The sequence below is a fragment of the Sturnira hondurensis genome, unplaced genomic scaffold (genome assembly GCF_014824575.4).
Source record: "Sturnira hondurensis isolate 20B ecotype Veracruz unplaced genomic scaffold, ASM1482457v3 Scaffold0021143, whole genome shotgun sequence".
Lineage (NCBI taxonomy): Eukaryota > Metazoa > Chordata > Mammalia > Chiroptera > Phyllostomidae > Sturnira > Sturnira hondurensis.
The window spans coordinates 23,043,139-23,057,854 of NW_028093774.1; the positions used below are offsets into that span (position 1 = coordinate 23,043,139).

At 41.3% G+C, this 14,716-nt stretch overlaps 1 protein-coding gene across 9 annotated transcripts in view; it reads right to left on the reverse strand.

The window, feature by feature from the left end:
* SIPA1L1 (signal induced proliferation associated 1 like 1) overlaps window positions 1–14,716 on the reverse strand; it is a 328,871-nt gene that overhangs the window by 84,656 nt on the left and 229,499 nt on the right. For all 9 annotated transcript variants that reach the window (XM_037031572.1, XM_037031571.1, XM_037031573.1 and 6 more), the window contains one exon: window positions 8,329–8,503. In XM_037031572.1, coding sequence (XP_036887467.1) covers window positions 8,329–8,503 — 175 coding nt within the window. The remainder of the gene's footprint in view (window positions 1–8,328; window positions 8,504–14,716) is intronic.

Genomic DNA, 14,716 nt, shown 5'->3' on the forward strand with positions numbered 1-14,716 from the left:
CACGAGTGGAAAACATATTTGAACAAATAATAAAGGAGAACTTCCCCAGTCTGGGAAAGGAAATAGACTTCCAGGAAATCCAGGAAGTTCAGAGAGTCCCAAAGAAGTTGGACCCAAGAAGGACCACACCAAGGCACATCAGAATTACACTAGCCAAGACCAAAATGAAGGAGAGAATCCTAGAAGCATCAAGGGATAAGGGGACAGTCACCTACAAAGGAGTACCCATCAGACTGTCAGCGGATTTCTCAAAAGAGACCTTACAAGCAAGAAGGGGCTGGAAAGAAGTATTCCAAGTCATGAAATCCAAAGACCTACAGCCAAGATTGCTTTATCCAGCAAAACTTTCATTTAGAATGGAAGGACAGATAAAGTGCTTCTCAGATAAGGTCAAGTTCAAAGAGTTCATCATCACCAAGCCCTTATTATATGAAATGTTAAAGGGACTTAGCTAAGAAAAAGAAGATAAAAATATGAACAGTGAAAGGACAGCAAACTCACAGTTACTAACAACCACACCTAAAACAAAAGCAAACCGAGAGGACAGCTAGATCAGGAGTGGAACCATAGAAATGAAGATCACATGGAGGGTTAGCAACAGGGGAGTGGAAGGAGGAGAAGAGGGAAGAAGGTAGAGAATAGGTAGCATAGACGGTAGGTAGAAAATAGAGAGGGGGGAGGGCAAGAATAGTACGGGAAATATAGAATCCAAAGAACTTGATACACGTGGTTATAAACTAAGGGGGGGGGGGAGAATGGTGGGGGAGGGAGGGTGCGGGTGGAGGGGAATGAAGGGGGGAATAGAACAACTGTAATGATATAATCAATAAAATATATTTAAAAAAATTATTTCCCACTCAAGTTCATAGATTTCTGACTTCTTTCCACAGACATCAAGTTAAGAACATCTTTTCAAATATTTGATTCAAGCAATAAAACTATTTCTTACCAAACAGATGAAAATGTATCAAGATTTTAACAATAAATGACGTAGGTATTATAGCAATGTCTCATGATTTTTTAGCAATGTGTTTGACACTCATCTTCCTTAGGGGAAAGCAAAAATGATCTCTACCCACTTAGTCATCAATAAATCAACGTGCTCTAAATACCCGGAAACCCAAGAATTACCAACTGCTCAATTGAAAGGAACTAACTGTAGATCCCAAGGACCTGGACTTACAGGCTGCTAAATGAACAGAAGTGCATTCATCCTGGGTCAACTCAAGCCTCCCTCAACCATAACCGAGGACCAAAACACTTCACTGAATTTTAGAGAATGATGCTGCAAGACAAAGCCTCTGGCATATATCAAGAGCAGTAGGTTGCAAAATTAAGCATGCAACAGGGTCTCCTGGGGAGCTAGTTTAAAAGACAAATCCCCATGCCTCACCCCCAGGAACGCTGCTCACTAAGTGTAGGGCTGGGTAGCAAAATCTATTTTAATAAACACCCCCAGGGAGACTGTAATGCAGTAGTTCCACTGCCCTCAGGCGCTGCTCCAAGAATAGACCACAGGGGTAACTTGCAGACACTTATAAAGAAGTTCTAGAGCCCTGAGTTTCAACCTTGAGCTTCTTGGAGGATCTTATTTTTGAAGCTGACATAAAATGCAAAGGGTTTTAAGAGCAAGCTAAAAGAAGACTCCTTTTCCAAAATTGCAAATATATGTACCAACATATAAAAAACTCTCCAAGAAAAATATCTTCTAAATGTTAATGACTGCCACCACACACACACACACACACACACACACACACACAACCCCCCTAGAAATTACTACAGTGAATAATCGAACTGTTTAAGACAAGTCTTGAGTCGGAAGAACTTATCTATCGCTAAGATTCTTTGCTATAAATACCTCTAGAACAAGTTAGTACATTTTAAAACTTTAAAGTGAATGTGTCAGCTTTGACGTGTACTTACATGTGTTTCAAATCAATTTTAAGCAAAATTAATGAACTAGAAAAAAAACCTGTCATCCGGTACTCATTTCAGACAGACATTTTGCTTTGTATGTCTAATTCTATAAGGATTACTGCCAGAGAGGAAAACTCAAGCAAGACAACCCTGAGGATAATCTGTTGCTCTACCCTAGTTCTTTCTGGCCCGCCTCTGTCTGCCTCATTTCATGTGATGTGTGTGCTGTGACTAGCCTTCTTCTGGAGACCTTAGAAAACTCCAGTTTTGCTGATAATTTCAAACAGTGTGGAAACAGTCACAAGCATTTTAAAGATGAAACTAGGGCCAAAACAATGGAACTTTCCTTTCTGAGAAGAAAGGAATTTCCAAATCCTGAAATTACTGTGTACATAGTAGAATTTGCTAAACTTTACCAGACAGAATGGAAAACAAAGTTTTGCTGAATTCACTAATGAATAAGGCACCCAATGTTGTTATTATAGTTTTAACAACCTTAAAACCCTGAAACCATGAAAAATTTAACAGAATGACGATCAGGAAAATGACAAGAATCTCTTTTTCTTTGTATGGAGAGTATATGGAGTTAATTTTGAAGGGAAAATATGCTTGTACAAGGGGAATGAAAAGACGATAATGATCCTTCATGTCTGTACGGGGCTTTAAAACTTAAAAAGTAAGTTCGGGCAGCATATGGGTCATCTTGATAACCGTGTCATTTGCCTCAAGTTATTCTACTGCAAGTGGTTTATTCCCACTAATAAGGTCGGCACTCTATGCTAAGCCATAGGAAGTAAATTTTCTAATATTCAAACTAGATGATAAGATGACACTGAGTAATTGAGCAATGATAAGCATATTCTTCTTAGCTGCTTTGAAAGGTATAGATAAGTGAAAATACCCTACACATTCGGTGGGTATTTCTATTGGAAGATGGTATGAACAGGTTAATACGTTTGTAGAGCCATTTCAGACACAGTCAATGTCATATTCATCCTTGACTTCTCTTTAGGCTCAGCTCTTTTGCTTTTAGTTACTCTAAAACTTGGAGGATAAAGGTCTATGTGTATGAATCTGAATCAGGAAAAAGCTAATGAAACTTTTATATAACCATTTTCTGGTTACTAATGGATATGTCTGAATTAAGAAAAGGTAAATGAAGGAAAACAAGCCTATTCGACGGATTTTTTGAAAGTTCCTAGTTTTAAGTATTTGTGAACACAAGGAGAAAAGTAATCTCATTAAATAAACACATGTAGACTAATAAAGTCAATAGAATGAAGAAAGCTTAAGTTCTGTTTATTAATGCCCTCGCCACTGGAAAACACATCACATGCCAAGACAAAAATCAGACAGGCTGTGGGTCTGATTCTTACTGCAGTTTGAAATGTTATGATGGGTAGCTGGCTGCTGGGGGCCGTCCACTGCAGACCCCCAGAGCTTCTGTCCATGCAACCTCACCTCAGGGTCTGACATCAGTGCTCAGAAACTCAGCCAGGGACACGCTCTGATCTCGGGAACACTGGCCCGCATCTGTGAGGAGGCACACTTCTGCCCTGTGGTACTCCTTCTCTCACTCACCAGTGATGTATGTGGGAAAGTCAGGAATTCCACCTACCAGATTCACTAATATTTTTTCAGTGTACCTTTAGCTACAACCAGGAGGCGAGTTAACGTTACTTCAATGTCATCAGGACAAGATCAAGCAGAGTCTGTACTACCCTCCTCCGTGACAGGCACACTCACACTGTGTCAGTACAAGGGATCTGTGAGTGTGCACCTTAACGAGCCTGGGACTCCAGGCTTCTCAACACAGCTAACATGCTGAGAGGGAAGGACGAGAGAAGGTATGAGGCTAACACTTAGGAATCAGTCACTACTACTTTCTACCTACTGCTCACATTGCAAGATGCCTGCAATTACCTGGATTCCCAACTTGGAAGTAAGAAGATCTGAATTTGAATGCCAGTGGCATCATTTGCTAAATTACCACAATCAAGTTCCTTTACCTGTCTGCTCCTGTGTAATCTCACTGTGCTGAGGATTAAGTGAAATAATGTATATGAAAAGTTATAGTCCATAAAAGATGTTCAAGAAATGTGCTGATTAGAATTTAGAATTTTGTGCAGGTAAACAGCATCGTTTCCTTAAGTAGGGCCTTTTATATATCCTAATTTCTTTGCCAAGTGCATCTCAGGAACACTCAAAGACAAAAAACTTTACACTATAATACAATTCACAGTTAAGAAGGCTAAAAAGACTCCTTTTCTCATTAGTCTCTGGGACGCCGCCAAGTAGGCCTTGTCATGTGCAAAGCTTTTAAAGATGCTAGTTTCACCCTTTTCCCTACCAAAGGCTAGATATTCCACAGAAAGAAGGGTTTATTTTCTTTATGAAAAGTCTAAGTGTCTTCTAAGACCCTGAGTATCAATGCTTTTTTAGGAACACACACTGTTAAAAAATAAGAGAAGAAACAAACATTCACCAATATTGCAGCAAATTAATAAAGGCTTTGAAGGGATGATTAACAAAGGGCTTCTAAGTCTCCTCTTAGCTGATTTGACAAACAAGCCGCAGGCAGAAGCGAATTTCCAACATAACAATCCACATTCACGGGTAAAAATGAGGGTGGTCGGCAGCTTTGAGATAACAAATGGCTGGGTGGGGAGTTTATTTTTGCAGCTACTTCAGTGTGAGTGGATTGTCAAGCACCTGGGGGTTATGCCACCCAAACAAGGAAACAAGAAAAGGAACCCTAACCCGCCACTGCAAATCCCATCCTCACAGGGCTGTTTCTACCCCAGACACACTGGGAGCTTGTCTGTTGGAACTCCTTATTCCTGAGATGGGAAGTGGGCTTTGTATAAAAGAGTGGGAAAAAGAAGAAATGGTTCAATAATTCCATCAGTTCTTCCTTCCCTCAGGCCCTCCCTCCTTTACCAAAGTACTAGAATCTGAATAGAGTTATAATACAGGATAAGCAGACCTGTCTCCGGCGATGAATCAGGTATTTTTAGCCCAAGGGCTGAGAGAAGGGAAGACACAGCCACAAGGCAGAGTTCTGGGCTTCGCTGCGCTTATTCTACTTTATGCTCTGATGACTCCGCAATCTCTGATTATTTCGTTAACTGCACCACTAGGATCTGTTCATTCTCCTTAATGCTTACTAGCTGTCTAACCTTCGACTCGTTGATTAATCTAAAAAAAATTCTGTAAAATGGGGCTAACTGATATCTACCAGGGTTTGTGAAGATTACATGAGATGGCATCTATAAGAAGTATCAGGGACTTCCCTTTCCTGCCATGACAGTCCTTACTACAGAACTTGCTCTCCCATTGTAAGTAAGCAGAAAACTTGACAACATGTCTGAAGCAATTGTTCAGACATTTTACAATAGGCGGCATTGCCCGGTGATCCCTGAGAAAAGAGAATCAGAGGTGAGCCCTACAATTCTCCTGGGTTTTAAACCTGGAGGTACTTTTGGAACAATGGCACAGAGCAGGGTTTTTTGCGGGGGGAGCCGAAATAGAACGGTGTGTAGGAAGCCTGTGGTGGCTGATGCCTGCTTGGTATAGTACCAGAGGTGGATGAGGCTCACATCTGCACAAGGGTCCCCCACAATATACAGGCCATATATTAAACATTGCATACACAAAGAATGAAATTCCAAAGCAATGCAAAGAAAAACTATTGGTGAAAGAACCACTACCAGAGAATCGGAAGCCAAACAATTCTCCCGGTTCACATGAGGATGAGCAGAATAGAGATGCCTCATTGAAGATGCAGGTATCCATGGTCAAGAAAAGTCCTGCCTCACCATTAGAACCAAATTAGTCAGAGAGAAGAGGTGCTCTAGGTACGTACACTTCAAGAAAGCTTCATGAAGACCAGGCTGTTTTGTAAGTAATTTAACTGCCTACCAGAACCAAACGCAACACTCCTGAAAGAAGATAACAAAATCCACGCATTCTACAGTTAAGCATTTATATATGTAATGTTCACTACCCAATCAAAATAACCACACATGTGAGGCGGAAAAATGTAACTCAAAAGCAGAATATTCCAAATGACAGAGATGATGGAATTAGATCATGAGGACTTTAAAAGCAGCTATTATAAATATGTTCAAGGATTTAAAGGACAGTATGAACCTAATGAGGAGGAAAAGGAAATTATAAGAAAAGAGAATCAAACGTAACTGAAAATTACAATATTCTAAGAGAAAATTTCATTGAATTGTATTAGCAGCAGATTAAGACACTGTGGAAGAAAAGAAAAACAGTGAATTTGAATATATATTAATAGGAATTATGCAAACAAAAACAGAAAAACCAGTTAAAAATTCAGGGAAGGGGGAGGCAGAAAAAATAGAGAAATGAAGATGGGCAAATAATGTTTTAATTTGATAAAAACTACAAATCCAGAGATCCAAGTGACATCCACATTGTCACATGGAGAGGTTCTCACTCCTTAGGAATGCTTATTCTGGGAAGCATTTTCTCTTTTTAAGGATTACACTGAAATAAAAGTTTCTTGACACAAAATAAAGTTAGATCAGCTGTGGTGAAATCACCTCACAGCACACAGAGCAAAGTCTCATCTCTGGGGGTGCCGTGGCCAGTAAGGGGCTACTGGGGTGTGCAGAGGCTGGCTGGTCCCTATTTTTGTGGTCTGTTATTATTTAATACCTGTTTAAATGATGAGACTAATGGTCTCTTCTAGTTTGTGACCCTATTAGCTGGGAGTAAGAGAGACAATACACATACTGTTTTCTTTGGGGCTCTAGAATAAAAGCACTTCCCTACTTTTCACTCACTTTAGGACACTCGGCCCTCTGAAGAACAGAATACTATGAACCCCTCTCCGAAGCTATGCTCTGAAAGGTCACGAGGAGGCTCAAGGGAGAGTAGTTTAGTGGAAAGGAACCATTCCCTCTGGGTGTAATGTATACCTAGGAACCTGTGCTGTCCAGGCTCACCTGCGTCTAGTGACTTTACAGTCGCTGGGATATTGGGGCAAAACACCGGCAGAATGATTACTTTGCTTATTCTGCTGCCTTCCTCGATGCCACACTGCTTAAGTATGGCCTTGCTATACATTTCTCATGTTGCTTTTCATCATCAAGAGGGGGCTGGGAATGTGTAAATACACAAATAATAGATAATCTTATCAGCTCCCAGTGTGGCCATTCATTTACAGAATCAGGGTGCTTATTGCATTCTCTTCCCCAACCCTTTCAATAGCTCTCAGTGGAGATGATAACTCATAGACTGCAACAAACTGGGGCAACATGAATGGTCTATACTAAGTAAATGTCAGAAGATCTGGACAAAAGGAGTTTAAGGACAGACTGAGATTTAAAGGACATATTGAGATTTAAAACTGTGTGCTGTTGCAAGCAGAGCATGAAATGTTAAAATAATATTTTAGGGTCTAGGCTATCTATGGGTTTTAATAGTCTCCCTAGCACGTCGTTTCCAAGTTGGCAACAGCAAAACCATGGCAACGGGAAATTCTTCCCTGCAGTAGTTTATGAATGCTTTTCTGTTTTTGTGACTCAACTTCTTATTTAATTTCCTGTGCGGAAAATCAGAGAGATTACTGAAGTCTGCGATACTGATGTGCTAATCCAAAGACCCTCTCAAAGAAAAAGGTCAAAGATGTCAATGGATGGATCTGGAGACAAATCTTAAAATTGCTTCCACATAGCCATGCATCAGCAGTCCACATACTCTAGTCAAAATAGGTACCTGTGAACTTAACTATTTTATTAATGGCTTGGGGAGTGAGACTGGACAACTCTTATGCTCATGAGCAGTAAGTAAACAGACTGCTTCATTATTGTGCTTTTAATCAACACATTTTATGAGCCAAACTAACACTGACTCTAAGAAGCCTATTTTCTTAGAGATTTGACGATGGACAATAATAATAGAAAATAAGCAAACAAAACCCTCCTAGATATTAAAAGAATACAAAAATAAATAAGAAAAACTATGCAGAGGCTGACTCAAAGAGAAACACGAGGCTTATGAACTGAATTAATGCAAGTTGAAAATTTTAGGGCTTACGAACCAGATGGTCATAAGTTGCTAGAGTTTTTAATCACTTTAACATTCAGCTAAATAGAGTGAGAGTCACGCCACGCCGTCCAAGAAGCAGATCTGCGCCCACCACTCTGTTCCATACACACTGCTGACAACACCGTTTCTCAGTCTAACCCTCGCCACTTTGGTCATGGTCCTGCTTGTTCTGCAGCCACATCCCTCCCTCTCTGGCTCCCACTCCTCCACCACTAGGAGTTTTCTGCAACAAGTGGCTGTGTGGTTTCATGCGCCATTTAGCAGGTGAACGTCAACACAGCAGGAGGAAAATAAACCCAACAGGGGGGTGTAGGTATTTCTTACTTTTGGTGTCAAGCTGTGCGCGATACTTCTCGAATCCTTTGAGCCGAACACGTTCTCCCAACAGCTGAAGGAATTCTTCAAAGGCTGGGCCAGCTGATTCATTGTTGTACATCTCTTCTTCCGTGCTCTGTCCAGCTTTGCAGTACATGATGCCGACCTTTTGCTGATAGTTTAGCTGTGAAGGAAGGCAACACAATACAGATGAGCAGAGGCTGATCTACTTTGGCCCATGGAAGTGCTACCAAGTCCTGCAAAGCAAATGCACACCAGAGAGCTAACATCTCTAGTCTCTTGAAAACCTCCTGTTGTAATTCTTCTGTCTCTACGCCAAACAATACAGTAGAGAAAGCATCTGTAATCACAAGCCTTCATGAATTACAGGGAAAGGACAGAAAAATAAAATCTCCTGCATGTGAAGATAATGCATCATTAGAACAGATGTCGATACTTGAATTTCTGTTGATGGATTACAAAGGACAAGATGAGGCTATAAACAAAAGGCAATTCTTTTCAAAGATCACCCCATTCCCTGCCCCAACTTCTAGAAGAAAGGCCTTTACAAATATAAAAACAGAAGCTCATTTTACAAAAGATACTTTAAAATAAATTGTTTTGCCCTACAAAGCTCACTAATGTCCTTGCAGTTTTTTGGTAAAATTGGAAAGACATCTTCCAGTGCTATTTTTCCAATATACTACATTATAAACCTGTTATATCTTTGTTAGAGTGCTAGCATCATCGACCATGCCCTTTCCACATATCTTCTAAAAGAAGAGGGACTAGATAGAAACTGTAAGAGGGCCTCATAAACGCAAATCAGCAAGGGGTAAATATTCATTCCTTCCACAGATAGTTACAACGAAGCGTTCAGGAGATTGAAATATCTTAATCAAAACATTCATTCAGCACTGAAAAGTCTAATCATTTTGCAAACCAATTTTAAGGTGGTACTAGTCATTTAAGAAGAAATGAGTTTACAATACAGAAACTTGGAGTTTTTCATTCTGCAGTGAAATCAGGACCACCCAAACCACTGAGGCCCCTTCCCCCAGCGGCACCACCACCGCCATCACCACGCCAGTACATTTTCATCTCGTAAACCGACAGGGGGAGGGATGAGGCAAAATTGGAATTGCTAGCGTTGAATGAACACTCACTACATGTCGATCATTATGTTGCTGTTTAATGTGAGCTTATTATCCTTACAACAGCCCATAAAGCAAATATCACTCCTGTCTGACAGAAAAGCAAAGAAAGCGGAGGAGAAAGTAGCCAGTAGGGAGAGCCGCACCATCACAAGGGCCGGCCCCGTGATCGGCCTCTGTTAAATACACCAGGCCTCGACTCGGCTTGTCCCGCTCCACTTCTACCACCTGCAACACACGTCCACAGCCCCTTACGTGCACAATGTGAAAGTTGAAAGATAAAAACCAAGTTGAAAGCAAACACATTTAGCAGCAAAATGTGACAGGAGCTGACACGAATACTTTTAATTTATTCCTCTTTGTGTGAATATTCCTTTTTCCCCCTGAAGAAATATTAATGTGTTTGACTGTGGGGTGCTGTCCCCGATCCCAGTGGGAACATTACTATATGCTACGTTTATTCCCCTGCTAAAACCTGGACATTGCTGAATTCTGAGACATACTCAGCTCTTCACATTTTATGCAAGGGACTATGAATCTGAACAACTCTTCCAACCTTTCAAATCAAATGTTTACGAGTAGTGGTAACACAGAAAATGTCACAGGGGGAATCTTTCTTGCCTCCCCTCCACTGCCTGCTTCCTAGGTGACCGGGTGGCTCAGCAGCCTTTACATGACGTGTGGACCTCAGGGCTGCCCAGAAGTTCTGTACTCTGTCCTGCCTGCTCCAGGGAGCAGGAGGTGAAATTCCAAGGTTGAAACTTGCAAATAACTGGGTATACTGATATACCGGAATATTTTTAAAATAGCATACAACCTTCCGTTATTGCGGCTCCATTGTGATTATTAACAGAAACAGATGCAGGACTTAGTCATTTTGCATACCACATACAGGAAACAAGAAATCAGGGTAAAACCCACCACACGCCACCACCATTTCAGCCTTCTCTCAGCCGGCCTGCTCCAAAGGTCTGGGTGTGGCAAATGCTCAGGGCAGACCTCCCACAGGTAGAGATTACATCCTGGCTTCAGAGTTACCTGGAGTGCCCTATCAGGTTCCAACAAGCAGACTAGTGGCCAGCTCTGCGTGTACTACAGATGAAGTCCTCAACCCAGCCAGACCCTTGCTCTCTCCCTGCAGGGGGGCCACGGAGATGAGGCAACCCAGAGAAGGGAAGGGGCTCTGAGTCATCTGCTGTTTGGCTCTATGCCTCCCAGATCAGCCTTCTCCTGTGACAATGGAAGACAAAAGTCGCCCTGTTCAATAGAAGGCATCAGTGACATTGGATTTGTGGACGGCTTTTTAAAACTTCTTAGAGAAAGGCCTAAGATTTCACTGTGCAACATTCTGAAGGAATCACTTACAAAAAAGAAAAGAGAAAGAGGGGGAGAAAAAAAGAGTTCAGAGGAGAGAAGATAAGGAAGGAAACTCCCCCCCAACCACTGGAGAAGCAGAATCCAAGGACAGTGAGACTAAGTGCGGTTCTGTTTAGACCGATTTGCCATAGTCTAGAGAACTCCGAGAACAAAAGTTTTTGCTGGTCCTGAAAGGAAGGCTTCTTTAAGAGGATTAGGACATTTCTTAGAATGTCAAATTTCCTCTGGTTTGAAACTGTGCCAAATGTCACTGCTCCATCCTCTAAGGTGACAACATGACTGTATCCAGAGTTTCTACTGCAATTAAATCAAGGTAGGTGGCATTCTCTGAGCTCGGGCTCCTCGCATCCTCAGCTAGCAACCATGTTCCCTGCCAGAATAGGAGTTGTTAAGGAGGAGTTACGTAAACATGGTAAGAAACATTCCAGGCACAAATGTAAATGGAGTTAGAGCTAATGTTTGGGGGTTTTGCAACACGCAAACACACATCTGTCTGGGCTCATGTTTGTGGACATATAATACGTTTGTGCAAGGCTCCAAATAGAGCTGTGATGGCACCAGAAGCCACCTTGGGAACAGGACGGGTTTCTCTACTCTCCAGGCTTTGCTTCAGGTAATTTAGGGGTCGTGCCATGCAATTTCAGGCTTGCATGTCAACCACTCACCTGGAGCATTGATGGAAGTGTCTGGACACTCAACAAATGTTTGTATTAGAAAAAGGGATGATTTTTACTACTATAGACAAATTAGAGACAAGATCATTTTGGAGTTTATAAGGAAAGGCAAAGGAACTAGAACCGCTAAAAGAATTTTTAGGAAGAATAAAGTGGGAAAAATTATTCTACCTGATTTTTGGACTAAGGTTATGTTTGAGATAAAGATGAATCTCCACAAAGTGAAGTATTTTCAACACCCATCAAAAGTGACGTGGACTCCCACCGCGGGGAACAAACATAGCATAAAGCTGCTCTTCCTTTCATTAAAAGGAAAAAAAGGCACTTGAACACCAAATCAAAGGAACAGCAACTGCGACCTGACTTACACAGCCCGAGTTCTGAGTTCCCGGAAGGATGGATGTGAAGTCGGAGTCCCCTGCCAGTGGAAACCAACGGGAGTCACCAGGTTCTCGGGGACGCTCCAGAAGGGCTGCCTTTTCATCTCTCCCCCCTGGTGTCCCCTCCACAGCCAGGCCACTGGGGCGGCACAGACCGTGGGAACCAGCTCTCATCGTTCCTGCACAACCAACCAAACTGCCTGATTTAACCTAGCAACTTTAACCTAGCAACTCTCTTACTTTGGAGACAGTTTGATCCTTTCATTTCGTGGGTAGGGCAGACCAGGCCAGAGTTTAACTTGAGGGTAGTTCTGCCCCACTACTGCAGCGAAACCACTCACAGACTCAGCCCCATGCCCTGTGAACTCAGAGGTTCTCCAGGCTGCCTGGCGGGAGCAGTCACCGAGGATTTGCCCTCAGGACCTTTCAGGTGATTCTTACCCTGGCCTCAGGTAGCTTCCTCAAGTGGAGGAAGTACTCCACCACGCACTTGTCAGGACTCAGCTCTGCGAACCCAAACCTCACCGGCCTCACCTCTCAGTCTCACCTCAGGGAGACCCCTGGGCTTCAGCTGGGCGCCCACCTCCCAAAGATCACCATCTGTCATGGCTTGATGTCCAGTGTCATAAAAATCACTGTTTCATTGTGTACTTTCATTTGTGTACTTTCTAAGTAGTTTCAGATGGGAGGGTAAATCTAGTCTCTCCTTTCTTAATCTTAGCCAAAAGCAGAAATCTGCCTTCAGTTTTTAAGTCAACGTTACTGGGGTGTAATTTCAGAACAGCAAACTGCTTCTGTTTGAGGCACACAATCTGAAGAGTTTTCATAAACATCCACCACGATCAAGGAACAGAGCATTTCCATCACCCCAAAAGGCTCCTGGTTCCTATTGGCCACACATCCCTGCATTAAGGAAAAGCCTCAAACAACCACTGTTCTATGTTCTCTCACTACAAATTAGTCGGCCTGCCTTTTCAGGGAGTGTTTCTGTCGTACAGGCTTCACAGTGAGAGCTGTTCTCTTTCAGCATTCTGGGCATGTGTTCTGACTTCCACCTTTTCTTCATGCTTCAGAGCCAGCAAATTCTAATTTTAATAGTCGATGGTCTGTCTCCCTGTTCTCCACTGGAGGCATTTCTCCTTTGGCAATTTAAAAAATTTGTCTCTTTTTCTTTTATTTTCAGCAATATTTTAGTTTTACCATGATGGACTCATGTTTGATTGTTTGTATTTATCTTACTTAGGGCAAGCAGAGCTCCTTGACTCTCTCTTAAATCATGTCTCGCATCAGTTTTAGAAATTTTCTGTAAGTAATTCTTCAAATACTGATTCCTTCCCTGAATAACGCTTTAACCTCTCTTCTCCTGGGAATTGAATTACATGCCTGTATCCCATTGTGGTTCAGATGTGTTTGGGCACTTTTCTGTATTTATGTTTTCTCCTCCCCATTCTTCAGTTAATTTTTTTTCCAATAACCACTCTTCAATTCATCAATTTTCTCTTCTGCTGTGTCAAATATGCTCTTAAACCCATCTACTGAGATTTTAACTTCAGATATTTTCTTCAGTTCTAGAATTTCAATTTGATTGTTTAACAGATCCAAGTTTTCTAGTCACCCCGACCTCTATTTTTTGTTTCTGCAGCTGCCATGAAATAGGTGAAAACTGATCTGTCACCACACTTCTTATCGGTAGCCTTATGCTGGACTCAAGCCCTGACTCTCATCAGCAAATGTCCAAGGAGAAGAAGCACTGCAGACTGGGTTTAATTTGGATGAACTCTAATTTCTCAATTATTTATTTTCTGAATAAAGTTGTTGGTGTTATATCCAAGATGTCTTCATCAAACCCCAGGTCCCAAAGATTTTTTGTTTTTGTCCAAATTTTTTATCATTTTGCATTTCAAGCAGTGATCCTTCAGAATAAATTTTTGTATACTATGTAAGGTTTAGGTCAAGTTTATTATTTTGTCTATGGATGTCTAACTGGCAGCACCTTTGTTTGGAAAGCCCATCCTTCCTCCACCGAATTGTTTTCACACCCTTATTAGGTCAGTTGGATGTATTTATGTGGGACTTTTCTGGTTTCTCTCTTCTGTTTCATTGATGTATGTGTCCTTCTTTCCAGTAAATAAGATACAATCTTGATTACTGTAGTTATATAGGAAGTCTTGAAATCAGATAGAATAATCTCTCCTACTTTATTCATTTTCAAAATTGTTTTAGGTCACCCAGTTCCTCTGCCTTTCTGTACATAGCTCAGAATAGTCTTGCCCATAACTACAAACAATTTTACTGGGGTTTTGATACTAACTGTGTTAACATTGTATCAATTAGGGGAGAATGGACATCAGTAATATGTCGAGTCTTTCAATCCATGAACATGGTATGTCTCTCCATTTATTTAGGTCATCTTCAATTTCTTTCATCAGTTTTCACCAAACATCTTCGATTCCTTTCAATAGTTTTCATCAGAGCACATATTATGTTAGATACATACTCAAGTATTTCATTTTTTTGTTGAAGGACTACAAATGGCATTATAGAAACCTAACTGATGTACCAGGGTTTTTTGGCTGTATGTAGCAAGAAAAACAGGGAAAAATACACATACTATTTCCAGAAGTACAAATTTATTTTTAAAAATATGTTGTCTAGTGCTTCTAGCTATTCTCAGTGGGTGGGGCAGTCTGTGACAAGCCGTGCCATTACTGAACGGGAAGACCCTGGCCATTTAAAAAAAATTCTCATGGTTCACACTGACAGCATTTATTTTGGTTTGTTCTTCATACAAAACTCTCTTAATTACTTCCTA